The sequence below is a fragment of the Haliaeetus albicilla genome, chromosome Z (assembly GCF_947461875.1).
Source record: "Haliaeetus albicilla chromosome Z, bHalAlb1.1, whole genome shotgun sequence".
Classification (NCBI taxonomy): Eukaryota; Metazoa; Chordata; class Aves; order Accipitriformes; family Accipitridae; genus Haliaeetus; species Haliaeetus albicilla.
This window is the reverse complement of record NC_091516.1, coordinates 1,301,860-1,325,563: the sequence shown is the minus strand read 5'-3', so window position 1 is coordinate 1,325,563 and position 23,704 is coordinate 1,301,860. Positions and strand designations below refer to the sequence as shown.

The window sequence follows — 23,704 nt, the reverse complement described above, 5'->3', positions numbered from 1 at the left end:
TACACACATGTGAGATAGCAGTGATTTCTTGATGAAGGCACTCTTGTATTATGAACAAGTCTCCAGAGGTGATTTTTCCAAAGACTCAAAATTTTGACTAATCGGGAGATTTTCAGAAGAGCAACAGAACTTTACCCCTACACAACCACAATGCTCCCTCTTCCTCCAAAATACCATGCCTGTATGCCAAAGGATGAGAACTCGTGCTGTGTCAGAGACATGAGAAAAAAAGTCACCAGAACTTAACATAATTGACACATGTAATTCCTAAGCCTCATAATTGGAAACAGATGAATTGCAATGGCTGAAATAAAGAATAAAGCACCAACTATGTGAGGATATATAAGGTAGATATACAAATCCTCCTGTGTAATTTGATTTTCATAAATGCCAATTCTGCTTTATTTTTACCTCATGCAACTCTTGAGAGCAAGTTTTTAGATAATCTGCATGGTATTTCAATGTACATATTTAAGCAAAACTCTGTAGCACACAGAGTATATAAAATACTGGTTAAACCAAGTTTGTGTGGAAGCAAAAAGTACTGTATTTTACGCAAGTGAAAACTGAGATGGAGACCTAAAACCTCTGTAACTGACAGAGGAATAAAAAGAAATTATTTTAAGAAATTATTTTATCATGGGACCAGGTACAAGACTATCAGTTCCTTACTCTCTGTGTTTACTTGCATGCATGCACACAAACATCTGATTTCTTTGAAGCCATTATCATTTTGTTACTTCACGTACCTCTAACTTTCTTCCTGCTTTGAATCTTATGAATGTAACACTAGTCACATACATTTGATATTTAATTCTAAGTAATATCTGCAACAGTTTGAGAATGCCTTATTTAAGCTAACTTCCGGTTCACAAATAGTCACTACAAGAAATAAAGCTTGCAAGGCTTACTACCTTAAAGTCTTCCTATATTATGGCACTGAATATACAAGGAAAACTTTTAAGTTATATTCCATATAATTATATGCATTTCCAAACAAAGTGGGCAGATCCACCACATCTCTACTGCTTTTGGAAGCCTTGCAATATTTTGTACTTTCCCAAGATGCTCTTGAAATTGGTAGAATGCATGAGTATTTCAGCTTTCACTTGAAAGAACCACAAAGAGTTTGAAGTATTAGTATTAAGCAAGTTCAGACTAAAGGCTCAGAAACAGGGAAACAAATAAGCAACCTGTTAAATATTTATTTGTATTTTGAATTAATAGATGTTATTATGTATCTACTTGAAAATCTACTTGGCATTGTCTAAGATGTTATCATCCGGCTGTTTCGTTGCTAAATCATTCATTTGAATGTAACCTGGTGAGAAGGCTTTTTAAACCAAGCCACCAACTTTCTACCAAAGCAGATGAGTAATGTTCACATTACTCATTCCACCTATTCTGTCACAAGGGTGTTAACCTTCAGCAGAGGATAAAAAAAATGGGAGTTTGCATGTGAAACAGCTACTTTACAACTGCATGGACTGTTCCTCAAAATACCAGCATCTGTGAAACTAAACTATAGTATTATTTTTCATGTACAGTGCTCAGGAGACTATTAATATCATCTAGATCCATCTAAACGTGGGTCCTGGGTTTAAAAATTAGATATTCTAGAGTCACTGAGAGACTTGTTAATTCAATGGCTAAACTTCATGTAAATAAATGTGAGCTATGTAAAATATACAAGACACCCTTTGTCTACTTGGAAAAGTTTCTACAGCAAACAAGCCCTGGCCATGGACTGTATGAGTCTACTCTGGTCCTCTGAGGTAGTCTCTCTGCATGCAAGAACTGGAAACAAATATTCCACACTGTATTTCAATGGCAAATATGATTTAATGATCCAAAAAGACAACTACAAAAAATGTATTTTTATATTAGCACTATACTCATTCAGTGTCCTTAAAAAAATTAAGAAGAAAATTCCAAAGGAAAAGCAGCTCATGCTGTGGACAGACATATGCTGGGATGAAACATCAATTTATAGACAAGTAATTAAATCTATTTTCAGAATCATTATAACTTGGATGAAAAAAATAAAGTTTTTTTTATAAAAAACACTCCCCGAAAAAGTTCCAAAGCCAAATTTTAACTCAAACCAACTCTGTTTAAAGTTAAATTATTTGCTAGGATTTACAATAAACATGCTGATAGAAGAATTAATTTTTAAAGCTTATTATGTACCACCAAAAAAGGGAAGACCTTTTTTCTTTTCTGAAACTATTCAGTACCTGTTATTCTGCTATCCTTTTAGTTCACTGTGAATCATACAACAGGAGGAAGCTACAAATAAGTATAAGTAAATTATTTATTTTGAAGGGAGAAAAGTATATGGTCTATTAAGTTTATGATGACAAAATAAGATCTGCATCTTATCTCACCAAAAGTTCAATCTCAGGAGACTGAAATGTTTGCCAGCAGGTTCTAAATTACACAGACACCAATTAATGTAGATCTTAATTGTAGAGATTAGCTGACCAGAAGTTTCCACTACCATTAACGAGCTAAACTGCAGAATATCGATCAGATGTTTTCTGTCCTAGCAAACAGCAGATTTCACAAATCACAGGTTTGGAAACATTTCAAGGAGATGAAAGGTTTCCAAAACCAAGATAATCTCTCTCAAGAGAAATGCATTTACTATACAGCTTTATTAGCAAATACTTGAATGATAAAATTAGCTTAAAAAATTAACATTATTGCCATAAAAGGACTGTAAAACAATCTACTGGGGAATCATTCAGAGACAGCAAGGGGGAAAAAATCAGGTAAAAAGTCAACAAGGAATTGGTTCATAACACTGTGGAGGCAGATTGATTTTGAAGAGATAACAAGAAACTAAAAAAGCAAAAAAAAATCTTGTTAACTGATGTGCTACAGGAAGATTATATCCATTTCCCACCAGAAGTTCCTCCTGGACAGTTCTGCCACCCTAAGAAATTCTCTGTATGGACTTCTTCCTAGCCTCAAAAAGTTGAATAACTTTAACAGACATTCACAGCTCAAGCCCCAAACCCTTATCCACCAGTACCTAAATCACATATATGAGTTGATCAGCTTTTATCACCAAGAAATCTACATGCCCATTCCAATATCAGGTTTATTAACTGGTGCTTTCTGAGCTCACTGCTTTGTTTGATGATTAAAAGAGAAATTTCATCCACCAATTTCTATGTGAAGGCTACAAATGGTAAAAAATTTACTGCATTCCTTCCTTAATAATAAGTTCCAGAGTCACATAATCCCTCTGTTGACAAAGAAATACTTTTTCCCTCCTATTCAAACCTTGCTAACTTCCGATCACTGGATCTAGTTATGTCTTTAACAATTCAAAGAAATTTCAACTCTCAGACATTTAATCTCCATTTCAATATTTCTTTATTATTGCCAAGTCTTTTAATATCCTATTCAATATACTGAAGCACATTCAGCTCCTTGAGTCTCTATTAAACAAAGTTTCAGGATTCTTCTCTGAGATTTTTCCTTTTCACTGTCTTTCAACTTCCTTTTAAGGCTGCTGTCATTGGAACTAGACACAGAACTCAACTGTAGTCTCAATGGTAATTGCTGAAACAAAACATTAACATAATATCCTTTACCAGTGTCATTAGTAAGAGTTAATTCTCTGTGTATGTATGGATTTTTAAAAGATGTGTATCTGCTCTTCCATAGCATCATACTAAGAGCTTATATACAATTAACCCTAGATAACTTTCAGGAAAGCGGTCTAATTTTGAAAATATTCTTCTCCATGTATGACCTCACATGCTGTTGTCTTCGCCCAGTTCACTAACCAATCTGCTTTCATTATCAGTGATTAATACTTAGTGTTCAGATTTTACTAGAAATATTCAGACTTTCTCTAATAAAATGTTTTAATTAAAATAATTTACATAAATATAAAAGTTTTAAGGTAACAGTCCAATCTTATGAAACTGCATTAGAAACGTGTTGTTTTGATTACTTCAGATGACCAGTTTTAAGATCTCTTCCCATTAGTCAGTCCAGCTGAGATATGACAAAAGTCTCACATGTATTTACAAGATTAATCCTTTGAAAGTCACAAAATTCACTGGAATTAACAGAAAAAAATTAACAGATTTTTTATTGTAATTTACTACTTGTAACTTTCCAATGGCTACTATACAAAAATTTCTAAAATGTTTGATTAAAAAAACAAGAGAAGTTTCTCTCACAAAAACCCATACAGAATTTCCATGTTACTCTATCCTGCTTGCAAAATGGGATTTATCAGCCTTAAACAGAATTTTCTTAACTGAAAGCATTTCCAGACCAACCATCATCCAGTGAAACCATATATACACCTTTGAAAAGACTCTCAATTGAGAAATGCAACTTCAGACTGTTCCAATTCATTTCATGAAAAACAAAAACCACCCGACATACATCTCTTAGGCACTAAACAAGTAACTAATCAGTGGGATTTTAACTAAAACATATATTTATACAACATGAGGACCCTGATAAGAGGAACAATTTTAAATTTCATTATACAAACAATGAAATTACCTGCAATTCCAAATGTCAAAAAACCCAAAGCAAATATTTTCCCAGAATTTTGATCTATAGGATATTAGCTATCATTAGTCATTACTGCATAACTTTAATACAGAATCAGATCTGAACATTAATCATGGCAATTTAATTTTATTTTCTTAGATAGAATACATATTTTATCTTTGTAAGTAAATGTGCCAAAATAAATTCTTGTCTACCCTACTTTACTTTCTCATTATCAAACAAAAACATTTGAGTTTAGTTTACTAAGTCTATTGTACTTCCCATTATTACTAGAATAATCAGAGAATTCTGGTCATTCAAATAAGATGCATATCTCATGAGAAAACAGTCCTTTAAATTGAGTTATAGGTTAAAATAACCAGTGAATACTTGAGAGGAAAGGATTTCATCTTCATATAATAAAAGACATAATCAATTCTTCATGGGAGAGGACAGGAAAGGAAATTGCCTTAGTGAAAGATACTTGTGGAACAAAGTCATCACAATGGAAGTGTTTGCTTAACAACCTGTATATGACCAAAAACATGGGAAATTTCCTATTAGTTTTAAAAGCAGCAAATTCCTGTCTTCTTTCCTACCTGCTATCGAGCTGAGCTGATAGAAATATTAAAACTTCCAGTCTCCCATCATTTCTATCCTGCCAGAATTTACTTACCCCTCAGATCTGCTAATGGGGCTACTCAAAAGTATCATCTAACCCATCTCAGTCAAAGTGAGCCAAGACCAGGAAATATGTAATAATTAAACAGTTTTTCCAATCTGTCTCATTTTAACAGAAAGGAGTTAGAGAACAAGTCCCAAGGTTATCCATATAAGTTAAGTTGTGCACAATACAGGTGAGAAGTGAAATATTAAGTGTTCTGGGACAAGAAAAGCAAATACATGCACTGAAACTACTGCCTTTCCATGCTAACCTAAGAACGTTGTGATTGACTAGCAAAAGCCGACTTCTTTTGAAAAGGCTGTCCCTTCTTGCTCTGCTCACTGCACAGTTCTAAAGGGAGCAAAATGTTCAGAAGGCACTGAAGTACTGTGAGTATTTAAATTCTGTGCTTGCCAGATAAGCCAACCATTTTTAATGTATATTTTCATCTGACACACAAAAAACCTTTCAAGTTTCTTGCCATAATAAAAAACAACTTTACTTTGGTATAACTAAAAATAAATCATTGAATGGAACTGTATTCTATTATTTTCTAAATTAATTCTGAAAATCTGTCTAAACTGTAAGTGTCCTGGGAAAAATGTATTTCATAAAAATCTTGAAGAAAAATTTTCAAACTTCAGAATTTCATCTTCATATGGAATATTGCACATGAAGCGAACATGTATTTGTATACACACCTGTATAGCTACTTGCTTGAAACTACTTGGCAAGAATTTTTTTTTTTCCTAGGATGGAACTCCAAGCCACACTACACTACTGGCAAGTTCAGTTGTTTCACCTCAATTTATTTGCATTCCCTACCCTATAAAGCAGTATGATGCAACTAGGTATAATTCAGGGTGACCTTTCCGGGGAGTAGTAACTTCAGACCCCAAAGCAGGTCCTATGCTCTATTGCATGCAGCTTCTTTTAAGAACTAAATCTAGAAACTGCAGAAAAGCACAAGCCTAAGACTTTACAATAAAACAAAGATTTTAAAATTATCCCCTAGATAAAGGCGAAACATTAGTAATTATTTTCAAGTACACTTTGCCAACTAGTCTTCAAATTTGTGAACATAAATATAGTGTTGAAGCTTAGGTTCTAAAGAAAGTTTATACAAACATGTTGGTAGTAGCCTTGGCATTACTATCTTAATGATCTCAGCAGTTTTCAAAGCTGGAGACTGATCAGTGTTAACTGTATTTATTACGCATAAAATGTTTAACACACTGAAGGTGTTAAGACTAATAATATTTATCCAAAAGCTTTCTTCAGTGTTGTAGTTTGTTTGGTGCTTTTAAACAAAAAAAGGTCGGTATATGTAACAAGTTTAATTGTCATATTTCTTCCAATACATTATTCACAAAATCTTCAAATTCTGTGTAACAGCAAAACAATATAACTATACTTACACTGGACTGCACAAGTCCAGAGTCTGCTCTCACCTATGTTTTCATATGCACAGTATTACTGATACTTAAAATACTCAAGAAAGAAAAGTAAAATTATAGCTACAGTTCTCCAGTTGTCAACCAAGCTATTCCAGGCCTTAACAATGTCCAGACAGACTGCAGGGTTGTATTCACTTAAAGTGTAATCAGCTTAGGCTGAGAGGCTATCAACCTAGAGTGAGCAGACAGTATGTAACCTGAAGATTAGACTCTATAAATCCAGGAGAAATGCCATGTAATCCCAGTTTCACAGCCAGCAGAGCTGATCTTCACAGTGCATGGCCCAGCAGGCTGGAGATACCAAACCTCATGCTCTTCTGAGAACATACTACCATGGAAAAAAAATCTAAGGAGCAAGTATGTGAACTCTAGTAGGTGACTTGGCTCTAAAGTTTATGGGGCACAGACCTCATCAACTGAATGAAAACAGAATCATCTGGGCTGAAGGGAGCTTGCCAGTTCAAGACAAGCGTCGTGGGAGGAAGAGCAATTGATTGCTCTGTGGGCAGGAAAACTGACTGCTGGCCATCTTCAGCAGTACTATTCCAGACCTTGCTCAAAACTCTTTTCTGTCAAGCTATCAAGCCTTTATGCAGTTCTGGGCCTAAGTAAAGGAACACTTGCCAGAAAACAATGGTCATGAAGGAGAAGTCATATACTGATAGCTGCCACCTACACAGACATAGAAAGAAGGCAGCTAATTAGAAGGAAACGAGACAGCAGCTATTCTAGACGTGAAGCTAATTTATAGGATGGAATTGGAATTGGTTAACATATAAAAAGTGAAAGGTAGCTGAGATAAAAGTGATCATGAAACAGCGCTGTTCACTAAGATGTATCAAATTTCAAAAGCCCCCACAAGTAGTATCTAGGACGTAACAGATGTCCTGAAGGAGAGAAAACTCTTCTAAACAACAATGCTTGCAAACATTAGATGGTAGTTATGCAAAACTACTATCTACACCACTTGTCCTTCACAAATTATATTTTGCATGCTTGAAACTACAACTCATATTTGCAAACTTAATTACACTTACTGTCAACTGTTCCATTAAAAAAGATAGTTAAGCTACCACTGTCAAAACAGTTAATAGTTTTAAACCTGAAAAGAAGGATTTTAAGGATGTATTCACTTCTCCTTTCTGAGTACTCTCTATGGTCATCACTTATTCTAGTTAACACCCCAAGTGGCAGAAATCTATCCCTTTCTTTTTCATTAAGACACAGAGAACATACACTAAGCAACAGTGTATGATTAAAAAAAAACCATTTAACACCCTATCCCATGGAGCAAGTAGCTTCATATTTGAAACATACATTTGACAAAAGCCTAAGGATTAAATTGTACCTTAAATGTGATTTTTTTTTCTAAAGATTTCAAGCTGCTTCGCTGAAATAAATCCATCTAATTACTTGGAGATACATCTACACTGACGCACAATTTATCCCTAAATAACTTATTACAGAGGTCACTTGGTGATGGCAGTCAATATTCTCTAAGATACCTTTTAAAGATTATGACCATTAACTTAACTTACTAGAGGGTGGGAGAGGGAAGACTTGTGAGAGGAAGTTTCTACAGTAAACCAGCTATTAAGCAACCACAGCCCTAGCTGCAATGACAAATCACAAAGTTCAGGACTGCTAAATTTCAAGTTTCGCTGCAGTTCTACTTCTAAAAGGAAAAAATAGATGAGAGTAGGGACATAGAACACCTGTTGCTGGAACATTTAATATCCCTGAGCTCTCTTGCTTATTCATACAGCACTACCTATCACATTTGTGATAAGAAAACATCCAAATAATGAAAACAATATTATCCGTTTCCTCTTCCTCCTTTAACATAGAAGTCAACTGATATTTTGGAATGATATAAACAAGGAGTTAGTTAAGTCTTAAATAACTAACTTAAAACACAGGGTATTTTTTTAGGTCACTCTGCTCAGGTGTATTTCTAGAGAGGAGTGTAATTTTTAAAGTCATTCTCATTTTCAAAATTTTCTTTCACTTTTAGTCAATGCATTAATGTTGGCACTTCTGTTACTACAAACTTTATTGCAGCTCTGTAGACATGCTCAACATACTGCTGATAAATTGACAGACCCTTGCCTTAATAAGTGTATGTTCCAAATAAACCTGAATAATGTGGTAAAGGCATTATGAAAAAGACAAAGATGCTGTTGATCACACACTGTATCTGAACCTTATCTAGAATGGCAAGGAGTACATGCAATTAAAAGGGACTGATCTTTCAGGAATAACTGTGGGTTAAAGTTCTAGGCAACATATAGCCATAAAGGTAAAGATAGCCTGTGCAAGAAGAAAGTTTACATCAAGTTAATACCAATACTGAAAAGAGCTTTGTATGTATGCTTTAAAAACAGTGAAATGTTGGTATGAATTAACAACAGCCAAATTAGTGAAAATTGAAACTATCATATCTGTAAGGCAAACTTTTAAAGACAGTTACTCAAGTTCCATGGAGAAGACAGTTGAGTTTCTGTGTCTTTGACATGTTTTTATTCTAATCACTTGAAATGTTGGAAAGCTAAAAGCAACATTACACAGTTCTAAGAATATATGCACAAGATTTAACCTAGTTTAAAAAATATATTCAATAAAGAACTCCTTAGCTAAATCTCTAGGTTAATTAGTTTTACTCATCCATACACTTGAGGTTAATCACCGGGTTACTTACAGAACTGACAAATTTCTTACTTCCTTCTGCAACTAAAAGCTAACAAACTCTGAACAATCTGTAAAAGCCCTACAAAATTATTATTAACCTCTAATTGAAGAATAATGAAACTATTTGTTTAAAAATAAGGTTTTTTCCCCTTACTATAACATGGTATTACATGTTTTAACAAGCCATCATCTGGAACACTTTCAAGGAAAACAAAATGAAGTGAGCTACTCTAAGTTACACGTATTCACTAACAATTGTGTAGGTGGACATGAACTTATACAAATAAACAAGAGGAGTTTTCCGACTTATTCTGTAACTCCTGGGTCTAGGGTCTGGCTTATTCCAGCTGTGTAAGCTGACCAGCTTCTGTTTGTCTTAAACAGGAGTCACAAGGAACTCTGTCTTTTTCTTATGTAGTCTGAGTTCAACATGGTGTCCTTGAACAGTCATACAAAACACAATGAGACTCCCTGCTGGTAACCCATATATCTGCAGTCTGAAGTAATAAATTTACAAATAGCCTAATAACCACAACTTAGAATACATTACAGTTAAATCCTACTTATAGGATTTATTCTTTTAAATGTATGATAAATTTGAATGCCATGAATAAATCACAAGAAACAGACCACCTCTCAAAATATTTCTTTTACAATAGCAATTCTACGAGCCTTTATTTGAATTTTTAGTTAAGGATACTATTACAGCCTTAATCACCTGGAATCAAAAGAAACTGTCAAGCACATATAAAGACTATCTCCACGTAAGAATCTGAGTTATAGCAGGTTAAATTAAAAGAAGAAGAAATCTGTATTTAAAATATTTTAAAAGCATTTATTTAAAGCATATCTAAAATGTGTTATTTTCTTTTGACTCCACAAGTCTACTTGCAAAGTTCGCTTTTTAACTTCTTTATGCATCAGGAAAAGTCCTGCTTTCAACGTACCAACCAGAAAACGCAATCTTCTTTCCTTCCTTTATTTTTAAACTGTATGCAAATGGCAACCACTCAACTAAACAGACAGACAATGCAAATGCTACAGTAGTCACATAAAATACACTCCACAATTTGTAGATAGTTCTAACATTCAGTTTATGAATGACTGTTTTCTCTATAGGAGGTGCAAATGTTATCTAGATGCATAGAATGTACAGATTAGGGTTTAATAGTACATTAACATCCCTCAGGTGCTCCCCTGTGTAATCTTCTCCTTCAACTTCAGACACTGCCATTCAGCATGCCGCAAGGAGCATGATATATGTGCTTCGACTGCTATTTTCAGCAGCTTCCAAATTCATAGATGATAAACTGAAAACCTTTACACCTCTTCTTACAAGCATCTTTAAAAACAGGTGTTGGTTCTGGCAACCAGGTTTGGAGTACACAGAAACTCTACACACAGAAATACTGATCAAGTGAGTGGAGAACTCGCTATTTAAGAGCTAATACTGTCTTGCTTTAGTGTTCCGTGTGATGTCCAATAGAGACTAAAGCCAGCAAAACCGTAAGATGTAACTGTAAGATGTTCAAGCCTTCCTTCATGCCTATTGAAGGCAACACTGACTTCATTCTACGTCCATACACTCAGGATTGACCCTCCAAAGGGTCCCATTTTGGTGTTCAGTGTTAGGTGTCCTTCTCCACACATGCCAGTTGTGGCAGTTCCTTTTCCAGTGTGCAGATTAAATCTCAACATCTAGAGATACAGATAGCACCACATTCCCTATTAAAAGTTCCACAGCATTCACCATAATTCGAGTACCAATTTTGGAACAAAACTAACACAATCTACTGCAAAATTTCCAGAGCTCATCTTCACCATATACAAGAGCAGCAGTGCACTGTCAGGATAAAAAACTTTACAATGAGTAGGTGTTTGATTTCACCTTTTCCTCCAATATGCAATACTGTAAAGCCTTTCATTTATCCTGTTACAGATACAGATCTTCTTGATAAAGTATGACAGAGAGGAATATGTCAAGGACTGTGAATGCCAAATCACATCCATGTATAATGTCAGGAATGTCAAAATTGGCTACAGGCAGGTCTCCTGCCCTGTATAAAGTCTCACGCAGGACTGGGAGATTTTTATTTTTTTTTTTAAACTAGATGAAACATCCTTACCTGAAATGTCTATGTATCAAAACCACATAAAGATATATTGGGCTTTGTCTCAACATCTTCCTCAAGGGAGAAGACCTTACCAACAGTTAACCTATTTGCATGAAAAGCACACCAACTCTATAGAACTACTGCAAAAAGCATTATATCTTGAGAACAATCCACACACTACATTTCCAACAGTAGTATAGCATGAAATTCCATCTTAACTGTCACTGAAGAATATATAAAAATATAAGAAACATCCGACTAAATCTGACCACAGGTTCATTTAGCCCTGTATTCAGTCTTTGATCACAGCAATAATAAATGCTGATCAAGTCTGGCCATTATGGTGTATTCCCTTCATTCCCCCCCCCACTATCCACAACTGTCATAAGAGATATTATAAGGCCTATTGCATTTCCTACCTGTTTATGAGCCCTTCTAAACATGAATTTTTCATATCCCTTTTTAAACCTGCCTTCACAACCTCCTATGACAACACATTGCAGAATATATTTGGACAGTATCCAAAAAATAAGTATTTTTTTTTTATTATTTTTAAACTTAACTCTAGCCCCTTTCAACAAATGTCACTTAGTATAAGAGGTTTTGGCGAATAACAGTTCCACATTCAGCTCATCTACCATCTTGAACATTTTGCAAACTTTCATCACATCCTATCCGCATTTAGACTCCTCTCTAGACTAAAGGCTGCCAGTCTTTTGGTCTGACCTGATAAGGCTGCCATCTCCAAAGTTCAAGTTCTGTTATAGTTGTTTTGTTGGCTTTGCATGCAACATAAACCAACTTTTCACACAGACTCTTCAACAGTTTCATATTTCTGCAAGAGTTTCATTAAGTGCAAATCTATTGACTCAAACAAAAAAAGCCAGCTTTACAAATCAATAAAATATAGTTCTTCAACACATAAGGGCCAGGTATAAATACTGCATTAAATGTAAAAAATTAGACAGGCAGATAGATATATAAACAGCTGTAACATTTAATCACATCCATAAACACATTCTATGCAAGATAGAATGTAGAATAATCAGTACAAAATGCAAAATTTCTGGTTTCTGGAATGTTTGGTATAAATCAAATTTTTAAACTGTTTTTACTTGAAATTCAGAAACCCTGTTTCCTTTAAGCATAAATCAGTAACAGTTCTCAATTATCTCTTGCTGGCATGGCCCACTTCTTTCTTTAAACAGATTTAAACCTCTCTCTCCTCTGAAACCTAAGTATTCTAATGTTACTTCGCTATGCAAAATACTCTCTGAAATTACCATAATAAAGCAATCTTACAGCAGTTGTTTTTCCTTATTCAAAAGTCACTAGACAGTACCTTAATTTATTTAGAGCCACATTTCCATTTGAGCATTCTGCAACATTATACAAGCAACAGCAAGGCCCACCACGAAAAAGTCAGAAATTCATCCGATACTGTATAATACCAAAAACTACTGTCATTTACTAATGAAACATACATTTTCCAAGGTGCTATTCACTAACAAACCTTGACACAACATAATTAATGAAAAAAACCTTTGCTTTATCTCTTTGAATTAATTAAGTTTTCCAGCTCATTAAACATTGGCATAATCCCATGACCTTCCCTAATCAGACTCCTACTTTCTTAGTTCAGCAGGCTCAATACGAGTCAGCAGTGTGCCCTGGCAGCCCAGAGGGCAAACCCCATCCTGGGGTGCATCAAACACGGTACCACCAGCCGGCCAAAAGAGGTGATTATCCTGCTGTATTCAGTGTTGGTGCTGCCTCACCTTGAGTGATGTGTGCAGTTCTGGGCCCCACAATTTCAGAAGGATGTGAAGGTCCTTGAGTGCATCCAGAGGAGGACAACAAGGCTGGTGAGAGGGCTGGAAGGAATGTCCTATGAGGAGCAGCTAAGGACTTTGGGTTTATCTAGTTTGGAGAAAAGGAGGCTGAGGGGTGACCTCGTTGCTCTCTACAGCTTGCTGAGGAGGAAAAGCAGAGAGGGAGGTGCTGAGCTCTTCTCCCTGGGATCCAGTGACAGGACACCTGGGAATGGTTCAAAGCTGCATCTGGGGAGGTTTAGACTGGACATGAGGAAGCATTTCTTTACTGACAGGGTGGTCACACACTGGAATAGGCTTCCTAGAGAGGTGGTCGATGCCCCAAGCCTGTCAGTGATTAGAGGCATTTGGACAATGCCCTTAACTACATGCTTTAACTTTCGGTCAGCCCTGAATTGGTCAGGCAGTTGGACTAGATAGATGATCACTGCGGGTCCCTTCCAACTGGAACTATTCTATTCTATTCTAGTTTACAGCTCCAGTCTTAAGTTTAATTACTGATTAAACTTTGGAAACTTTATAGTTTGTGTTATTATTAAATTTCACAGATGGAATACTGTCTTTAACATTTAAGTCGTGGATCACAAATTAAGCAATCCACATTGTTTCTTTTCACATGATGTGTCCAAATCCTGGAAAGACTTGTCACTAGCATGAAACAAAATGAAATGGGTTTAAAATACTTTTCCTGTATTGTCAGCCATATAGTGTCTCTGAAAATGCAATTAGGCAGCCATTTACAGCAGTGTTTTTCTGGATTTTACTTGACCAGACCGTTTCAGTTCACAACAATTCAAGCATCAGGGATGCACTGAAACCATATTTGGTATATTACTTAGGCACTGCTTAGGCAGTACAAAATTAGACAATCTTCATTATTTATAATATCTTAATTTGTTTTTCTCTACCTACAAACTATTCAACCTAATTAAGAAGGTGTACTAATGTCTAACTACATTCAAAAGAGCAACAAACTTTTAAAAGTATCTATTCTACCATTTAATAAATATTTCTGCTATGGAAGTAAAAACTTTGTTTATAACTTGCATGTATTTTTAAAATTGAACTGCTCTGTTAAGCACATTGTAGTATTTAAGGTTTTTTCCTTCTGCCACACTCTTGCCAGAAATTGTGAATTTTCCTATTAAAATCATCTTTTCATGTACCTGTGTGTTAAGCCAGTAAGTTGGTGCCTTTTTAGAAAAAATACCTATGTCATTTAAAGTAACTGATAATTGGGGTCTTGATTGCCATGGACCACACCACAGATACATTAGTGGGGCAATTCAGTCTTCCCCCTCACTGTCACTCTGGAGTAAAGCAGACTGCATACTTAATACATCAGTTCAAAAATCATTCACAATCCTGCTACTGCGGCAGTAACTTTATAAAGTAATGCAATTACCACAGTGACATTTTGCAGTTTGATTCTAACCACAAAGACCAAGACTGAATCCACAAAATTATTTCTAACAGCCTTTCTGACACTCGGCAAACAGCATTGTCCTGGTTTCAGCTGGGGTAGAGTTAATTGTCTTCCTAGTAGCTGGTACAGTGCTATGTTTTGAGTTCAGTATGAGAAAAATGTTGATAACACTGATGTTTTCAGTTGTTGCTAAGTAGTGTTTAGACTAAAGTCAAGGATTTTTCAGCTTTTCATGCCCAGCCAGCGAGAAAGCTGGAGGGGCACAAGAAGTTGGCACAGGACACAGCCAGGGCACCTGACCCAAAGCGGCCAGCAGGGTATTCCATACCATGGGACGTCCTGTCCTGCCCAGTATATAAACTGGGGGGAGTGGGGGCGGGGGATCACCGCTCAGGGACTAGCTGGGTGTCGATTAGCAGGTGGTGAGCAATTGCCCTGCGCATCATTTGTACATTCCAATCCTTTTATTATTGCTGTTGTCACTTCATTAGTGTTATCATTATCATTATTAGTTTCTTCTTTCCTGTTCTATTAAACCGTTCTTATCTCAACCCACGAGTCGAGTTTTACTTCTTTTCCTGATTTTCTCCCCCATCCCACCGGGGGGAGGCGGGGGGGGCCGGGAAGTGAGTGAGCGGCTGCGTGGTGCTTAGTTGCTGGCTCGGGTTAAACCATCAATATTTAAGTACACTTAACATAAAACTTGCAACTTCCGATTGAAATACTCTATCTTCCCTGCGAATTCAGCTACATTTGAGACTCTCCAGAGGAATTATTCTACTCTGAAGATATACTGGGTAAAGTTGAATTTTGCCCAAGAATTTTTGTAAAATCATATTTAACCGACGACTTTCATGAAATATCAGTAGAACTCATTTTAAATTACAAAACTAAAATAATACAGACAAAATACATCAATTATCTAGAGCCAAAACAAAATTTTTGCTTCCAGATCTCACCTAACATTGTCCTGAGCACTTGCTCAAGATTTAAAAGGATGATATTTAAAGCATATTAGGGCACAGTATTAAAACACAACAGTGAAACAAGCTTCTCAAAAAAACCTGACAAAGATAGACCTCAATACTCACCCATCATTAGAACATGTCAGAAATTCTTCCTTTATTTTTGGATGCCAACACCCTGAATTGAGCATTGCTGTGTGACCCTAAGGAAATAAACACAAAGAAGTCTTACCAGGTTTTGTAAGGTGTCTCATAAATTTTACTCCAAACCTTCAAGTGGAATCACATGAAAGCTGAGGGCCAAATCAGACCCTTCTGACCACAGTAATGGCTGACTGACATCACAGTGATTTAACAGATTTTATGTACTCTAATCTGTTTTATCCTTGCTTGTTTTCATTTTTTAATTATAAAAATCCTGCTATTCTTCTATTTATATTTTTTCTTTCAGAAAATGGCATGGAATCATACTTCCCCTTTTTCTCTTGGGAGAACTGTAATGCAGAGAAAGCATGAAATGACACATCAATATGGTGTCATGCAATTTGTTCCAAGCTACACAAAAATAACAGGAATAACAAGAATTACCAGGGTGACACAATATACATACTCAATGCCAAACTACACTAGCCAAAGACTTTGTTGGAGAAAACTGAGGAAACAGAATTTGAGAGACTAGGTGGGTTTAACCTCAGGTGAGTTTTTCATATAAGATTAGAAGTTGCAAATTGAGTAGTCAGACTTGTTTCTTTGGGATGGAAAAAACAGAAGGTAAGGATTTTATCCAAAGTAAGTGATTGCCATTATGTTGATTATGAATATAAAATGTCTTTTTCCAGTTGGCTTTACTTCTTTGACTGAGCAAGTGCTCATTTACTACATTGAAAGAGAAATTTGGAAGCTACTCCTGCAATGCTGGAATCGCTTCAGTTTGCTTTAATATGGAGAGAAATACTGAAAAGTTAATGGAGCGATATAACAAATATTTTAGCATTTTAACTGTTGGACCACAATACACAGGAATTCTGGAAGTTTACATGAGAAGGAAAATCTGATTTATTTTTAAGTAAACAAGAACTAAAGCAGGTGTCACTACTTGATGGTTTTATATACGTATCACTAGCCAAAAGAAATAGTTATCTAACAAGAACAGCTTTAGGCAAAACAGCATTTAGCCTAGTTATTTGGCAATATACTTTGCAAGCAATAAATAAATCAACTTTATCATCAGTTTCAGCAGTAGATTTTATCATCACTTCTTAGGCTTAAGCTATTTAAAAAACTGACCCAAATTTAAATCATCTACGGAAACAGAATCCTTGTCTCATATAGTTTGTGGAAGTACGAAGGCAAAGTGGTCAAAACCCAATCAACTGTTGTTAAAATACTTCAAAACTATGAATCAGCCCTCCTCCATCTGCATTTTTAACTACCATTAAAAATGTACACATTGTTGCTTATTAGTCTTACACTCACAGCATGCAAATAACATATTAGCAACCTCCATCCCCTGCCTTGAAAGAGGTAAACTGTATCAGCAAAATGATTGAGGGTAGAAGAAAGAAAAAGACTAGACCAGATCAATAGTTTCTAATATTCTTTTTGGTTGGTTGGACAAGTGTTTGAGGGAAGCTGACAATTTTCACAAGATACACTTTTAAATAGATGAATTTTTTGTAGCATCATAGAAACTTTAATTGGAAAAGACCTCTTTAGTTCATCTTGGTCAACCTCCTGCTCAAAGCCAGATTATAGTCAACACCAGATCAGGTTGGCCATGGCTTTGTCTAGCTGGGTCTTGAACACCTACATCGATGAAGGTCCCACAACTTCTAGCATGTATCAATACACAGGACTATTGCATCCTAGAGACAGGGCTTTGCATTCTTCCTTACTGAACTTTATGAGGTTTCTCATTAAGAACAAAAAAAATACACTACATTGTCAGTCTTCTGGCATTCAATTAATTTCTGACTTTACCTTTGTGTTTGTCATATCCACAATGTATTGGTCTCCTTTTATGCATTCCATTACTGGGAAGCCATCTCTGTCAAGAACTTTTGCCTGAGAGTTACCAGAGACAACAAGAATGACATCTCCTGTGCTGCTATACTGTAAAGATTTGATTTGGTGACTGAAAAGAAAAGAAAGAAAATGTTTCAATTAACTTCAGTTCCTGTAAGACTACACTAAAACAAAAGTGTCAACGGTGACAAAACGTATTGCAGAAATAGACCCACATACAGTCCTATACTAGAAAGGTGGAAAAAAAAAAAACCTGGTATTCATGGATTAAAGCTTTTTATTCCTCTCTGTGAGTGTGTGTGCACGTCACACTTCCTTCTTCAACCACACAGATATTATTTACAAAGCTGGCACCTAGCATGTCATTTCTGGCAAACATATTTAACTTCAAGAATGCTCTTATAACTCCAAGTGAAAAATAGTATGTGTCAGATTTAGCTCTTCAGGGCTGAAAGTTCTTTTTCATCTTCTCAAAAGCAACTTGTGAATTTACAGTAATCTATAAATTACTATAAAAGGATGTTGTAGTCCCACATAAAACTCCACTGTACATTGTACACCAGGAAATTAGTCATATGTCAGCATTCGTGCATCTTTTTCTATTTTCAGGGCTACAGTTTCATCAGAATCTTAGATGAAGTTAAATATACCATCAACACCAGAAACATGACAGTAGATAACAATCTGCCTAGTCTATTATGTCTTAGATGACTGCTCATTTGCGGTAAAGGTTTTATTACATACGTCTTCTATTGATTGAGAAAACCTGGGACAGAAATCATGGAATAATACCAAGACAACAAAAATTATTAATTGAAAGTGGGAAGATGGCTGATGAGTGAAAAGTCCATTTCCAGCTTCAGCAACTTCTCTCAGCATCCTGCTTTATAAGCAAAGTTCACTGCAGTTGCTCTATCTGAAGCAGATATCCCTTTGACTCCCTACCCATCTATACTCCATTACAAGGACGGCAAAGAATGCAAAGCAGTCTATCCACTCCACAACCTGCCAGAATTTATATGCTGGCACATTAACAGAATGTGCACAATAACAGTACTTCATATTAATGCTTCAGCTCTGCAGCTAAATTAACCGCAAATTAAGGATTGGAATGCATTTGCCCACTAGATTTGGATTCCCATGGCATCCAAACTGTCCTCAAAGGAGTATCTTCCTGTTGGTGAAGAACATAACCATGTGCATTCAAACCCTAGTAACTTTAAGGAAACCTTTTTAACACAATTTCACATCAACAAAATTAACACTGAGATGATCAACAAAACTATGCAACTTGTAACATAATAATTTAACGTTTCATGTCTTATATGGCAGTGACTTCATGACTGACTCAGCAGTAGCTATTATCTGTTAAATCTGTCCTCAAACAGTGAGTTATTACACAAAACGCATAAAACTTTGTAATACGTGCTTTAAAAGTTCTGCACCGATCATAGTAATGCTAACTAAGCCTAAGTTTCTCATTCAAAACATGTTTGGCAAAACTGATTACATTATGATTCAAAAGCCAAAAATTGCTTCAAGCACCCTATTATGTAATACAAACTGGCAGTCGAATTGGCCGAAGTATTATAAACTCTGATTTTTAGTAGAAAAGAGACACTCAAATCTGGGAATTTCTGAAATATATCACAGGCGTTGTCTGAAAAAGCATTCTGAGCCTCAGGAGCAAAAATGGATACTTGCTCAGAAGAGGGGAAAGAAGGCCAGCCGCATTAAGCTCAGAGGAAAGACTGAAAAAATTAAAAAGAAACCCACAGGAGAAACAATATCTAAAGTCTAGAATATTCTCTGGAGAAAGCTGATAAACCTAGACTAAAGAATCCATCAGACAGAGCTTTAGAGCAACAAGTATATCTTAGGAATTAAAAAATTTTCCTCAGTTGTACATCCAAGTGCTCTTGCCGTAACACAATTTGTACAAAGCTCAAAATATTCCTGAGCCCCACCTGAGTACTGCATGCAGAATGAAGTACTTACCTACTTATATTTCTCACGCTCTAATGCTGAAATCGTCAAAAGAAAATACCCAACACATCTCCAAAGCGCAGATTCATGTTTTGCACTTTTCATTGTTGAAATGTAAGAACCAAAAAAAAACATTTAAAAACTACACTAAAAGATTATTTTTGCTTGATGCATACCTCATGCATGAAGAGGATTTGGCTCCTAGATATGATTAATCAGCTTGCCCAAAAGTAAAATCTGATTTCTGAGAGAATCCACTATATATAAAGACCCCCAGAGTCTTCTGAGAAAACTGTTTTTCAGACACTTAAGTACTGAAATGAAAACTACAGATATTAATACTTTTAACATGGCACTGTTCATAATTTGACCAATACTGTCTCATTGCTTCTTTGTAGTTCTATATCAGCATGTTTGAACAAACCTTGTTTTCGTCTTAGATTTAGATTTAAAGTTTCTTCTAACAAGAGCACCTGATTTTACAGTGCCTAGCACAATGGGAACATAACTAATAATTCATCAAATCAGTCCTGTGAAAAAATTAGTCTGAGAGACAAGATTTCCACCACCTTTATCTAAAGGAAGAAAAAAACCCTTTGTGACTGTGCAATACAACTTTTAAAAACAAGTCTAAAAATTGGTTCTATAAGCAGGGTATTTGCAGAGCCCCAGAAGTTACCGCTTTTCAGATGTTTATTGGAGTATGACCAAGAGTGAGGCTCTGCAGAGACAGTTCTTAAAGAAAATATTTTTTGTTCTTATAAATGTTAAAGGAAAAGTCTTGGGAAACTTACAAAAACAGTTCCCTTTAATAGCATTAATCCAAGTCATTTTGGTTTAAAGCTGCCAAATGTGCATAGCACTTTCTGCCAGGACTTGCAGAACAGAGCTACATACACGGGTAGAATCGTGATGCACAAATAATTTCTACACACGTAACACAGCTTTGCCTTACCCTTGCCTTCACCTTCAGCACCAAGGTGTGGTTTGAAGGTACTAGTTTTTTGTCAGGCTCTTTTTTTTTTTTCCTTACATCCCAAATCCAAGGAGAAATTAACAGAGTAATCTGATATTATGTTACAAAAGGGAGCCTGGACAATATAGAATTATTCTCAGGCTTTCTTATTCTTAAAATGAAATTTAATTTATGGCTCCAGAACTGGATTTCTGCTAACACCTAAAGCTTCCATACCTCAGAATTCTTTGAAATTAAGGTCTAGGAACGGTTAATAGTCCTTGCAATAAATTCCATAGTGAAAAAAATAATATAAGAATATATATACACCTAGGCATAAGTTATGTAATACTCTACGTAGTCCTCACCAGCATGCCTCAATGTCAGCATGAAAGAACTTTTTCTTGAGCTTGGATCTTTTTAGCAGACAGAGCTATAGGTCCAGTTTTATGTTTTCAAAAAGATACAGAAGGGGTATTTAAATAACATATTTTTAAAAAAACCAAATCAGTACATGAGACTTGCAACACAAGTGAAATTCCCAAACTTTTCACCAGTCAATTCTATTTTTAGTATTATTTTATATTTAAATTTTTATGTATTTCATTTATACTTCAACATACTCAAACCACAAGAATGTACATTTCACCAAGAACATTCATATATTCATTAATGTACACTGTACTTCTGGTTTTTATACTATATTTATGTCCTATACCATTATTACCAAGTGCTACTAAATTTGAATGCACTCTTCTGCTCAATTTGGAAATGCTTCACTTAAAATAGTCTCCTACTGTGGGAGTGAAGACTGTCAGCTCTTTCCTACTGCTCAATTATGACAGAGGAAAGAAAAATACCATTTGTATCCTGCTAACTAATCATGTAAATGAAACTCATGCCAGAAAAGTCTGAATGTGACTTCACGTTTGGAGAACTTTTTTTATTTATTTCAAAGTGGCATGTTTACTAAGTTATGTTTTCAACGTAAATGTGTCATTCATCAGTTCATTATAACAAGATAAGTCTGTCAAAGAGATTAGAATTGCTTAACAAATCAAAGCACACTTTTTATTTCCCTGATTTTTCAGTTTAGAACATCAGTAGAACCCCTTTCTATTTTGCTCCTTTTCAGGCTAACAGCCCCAACTTTTTCTTGTCTTTCATTATCTAGATTCTTGGCACATCTATAATTAGTCATACACATTCTAACCTTCCAAACTGACCAAAATTCAGCTGTAGCTTTTTAAGACAATAATGATTAAAAATAGACATTCTAAGTAGTACTTACTGTGCATAATAAATTTCAGTCCCTTGTTTAAGTGTACCGAAGTATCTTATAAAGTGCATCACATTAATTAGATATTAGAAGGTACCTTGCTAGAACAACTGTGTTACTAATTTATGAATGTGTTTATCTGGAAGTTTGCAATGCATGAGACATGCATTTCTTTTGAAGGAGCTCCTTATTCCAATTCTCTGGAACAAGTAAATGAACTCAGCTCATTTACTTGCTGAATTACCAGTGAATAGTATGGATAGTATGGAAATCACTCTCTAAAAAATGTTTCCTGTGCTTTTTTTTAAATTTACATACATAGAAAAAATATAGATAAATGTAAAAAATATACAGCTTTTTTTCTTTAAAAAAGACAATAGACTTATACTTTTTTTAATGCACACTATGTAGTTATTCAATCACCAGTGCAATGCAAAGGACCAGTGCTTCCAGAAACAGAGGATTTAATGAAAATTAGATACCCCCTCCTCAGAAATACTGGCAGCAACTACAGAGGCTCTCCGCAAAGGGGTCAACTGTTTTCACTTTCTTCTCTTCTTCATTAATTTTATATAAGCAGAGTACATATGGAAAGTGTATTCTATTAATTTTGATTACAACTATGAAAGTCAACCTGTCTCTTTGGGAGGTTCATAATCTATTTGCTGATATGCTATTAACAATTTCATCTGCAAATTCACCTGTAGCTTTCTAAAAGGGGAATATATGCAACTCATTGGAGAAAGCATGAAAAGACATAAGCAGACAAGTTCTTAGGTTGACATTCCATTTACCACAAAAATGGCACAATGGGATACAAAGCCTTTTAAACAAGCTATCTTACAAGCTTAGAGCTTCCATTCTGTTACAAGCTTAACATTGGCACAGTCTTAGGTGAAAAAGGCAGTCTTCATGCCTACCATTCACAAGGCTGGAGTGACCGAAAAGCTTGGAGAGAGGCATCCATTCCAGCAAAATCCCAAAATTTAACATCATAGTCATATCCACCAGTTATCAAACGGGCACCTGAAGGATCCAATCCCAAAGCAGAAACCTATACAGGAAAAAAAAAAAAAATTAAGATCATTCAAGCTTTTTTTTTCCCCTACAGTTCTTCAGGTGTCACCAAAATATAAAATACTACTAAAGTAGAAAAATAATTCGGTGTGCTAGTTTCTTTCTAAAATACATCAGCTATATTTTGTTTTTGAATTTTCACTACCTTGTATAATGTCCGAGTACTTTGAAAGGGGTAGGGAGAACAGATATGGAAATTACATAATCTGAATAAACCACTGAAGACAGCTGAGAAAAGTTAGTTTACAGTGTTTGCTTTCCAATTGTCTCATTGCAGAATTTGGATATGTTTCACTTCTATGAAAAAAAATTGTACTCTGAACTTTTCTCAAAAGTACAAATCATACTTCTAGGAGGATCCTGAAAAGTCATTTAACATCCATCAGTTTAAGATTTTGCGCTAGTTTATTCAAGACAGTTCAACTGCATATATATATGTTGTTTGGTTAAATTTCTCTTCTGAATAAAAGAAGAGAAAAAAAAACTTGATTAAAAAAAACCCACAAATTTAAAAAAGATACTATTTTAACTAAAAAAGCTCCAAAAAATTTACAAAAACCCATTTGTTTTATATCAAAACTAGCTGCTTAAAGCCATTCAGAACTTTAAGGGAAAGAATGCTTGATGTTCATGACTCTCATTTGTTATCCTCAAATCAAAGGTTGATTAAAACGGAATTTTGAGTGAAGATCTTGTTTTCATTCCTCTA

At 35.3% G+C, this 23,704-nt stretch overlaps 1 protein-coding gene across 1 annotated transcript in view; it reads right to left on the bottom strand.

Annotated features, from left to right (window-relative positions):
- Positions 1-23,704, bottom strand: part of WDR70 (WD repeat domain 70) — a 144,354-nt gene that overhangs the window by 76,419 nt on the left and 44,231 nt on the right. The window contains exons 7-9 of the mRNA XM_069777374.1: positions 22,839-22,972; positions 17,654-17,807; positions 15,800-15,876 (exon numbers count right to left, since the gene is read on the bottom strand). Of these exons, the coding sequence (XP_069633475.1) occupies positions 15,800-15,876; positions 17,654-17,807; positions 22,839-22,972 (365 nt within the window). The remainder of the gene's footprint in view (positions 1-15,799; positions 15,877-17,653; positions 17,808-22,838; positions 22,973-23,704) is intronic.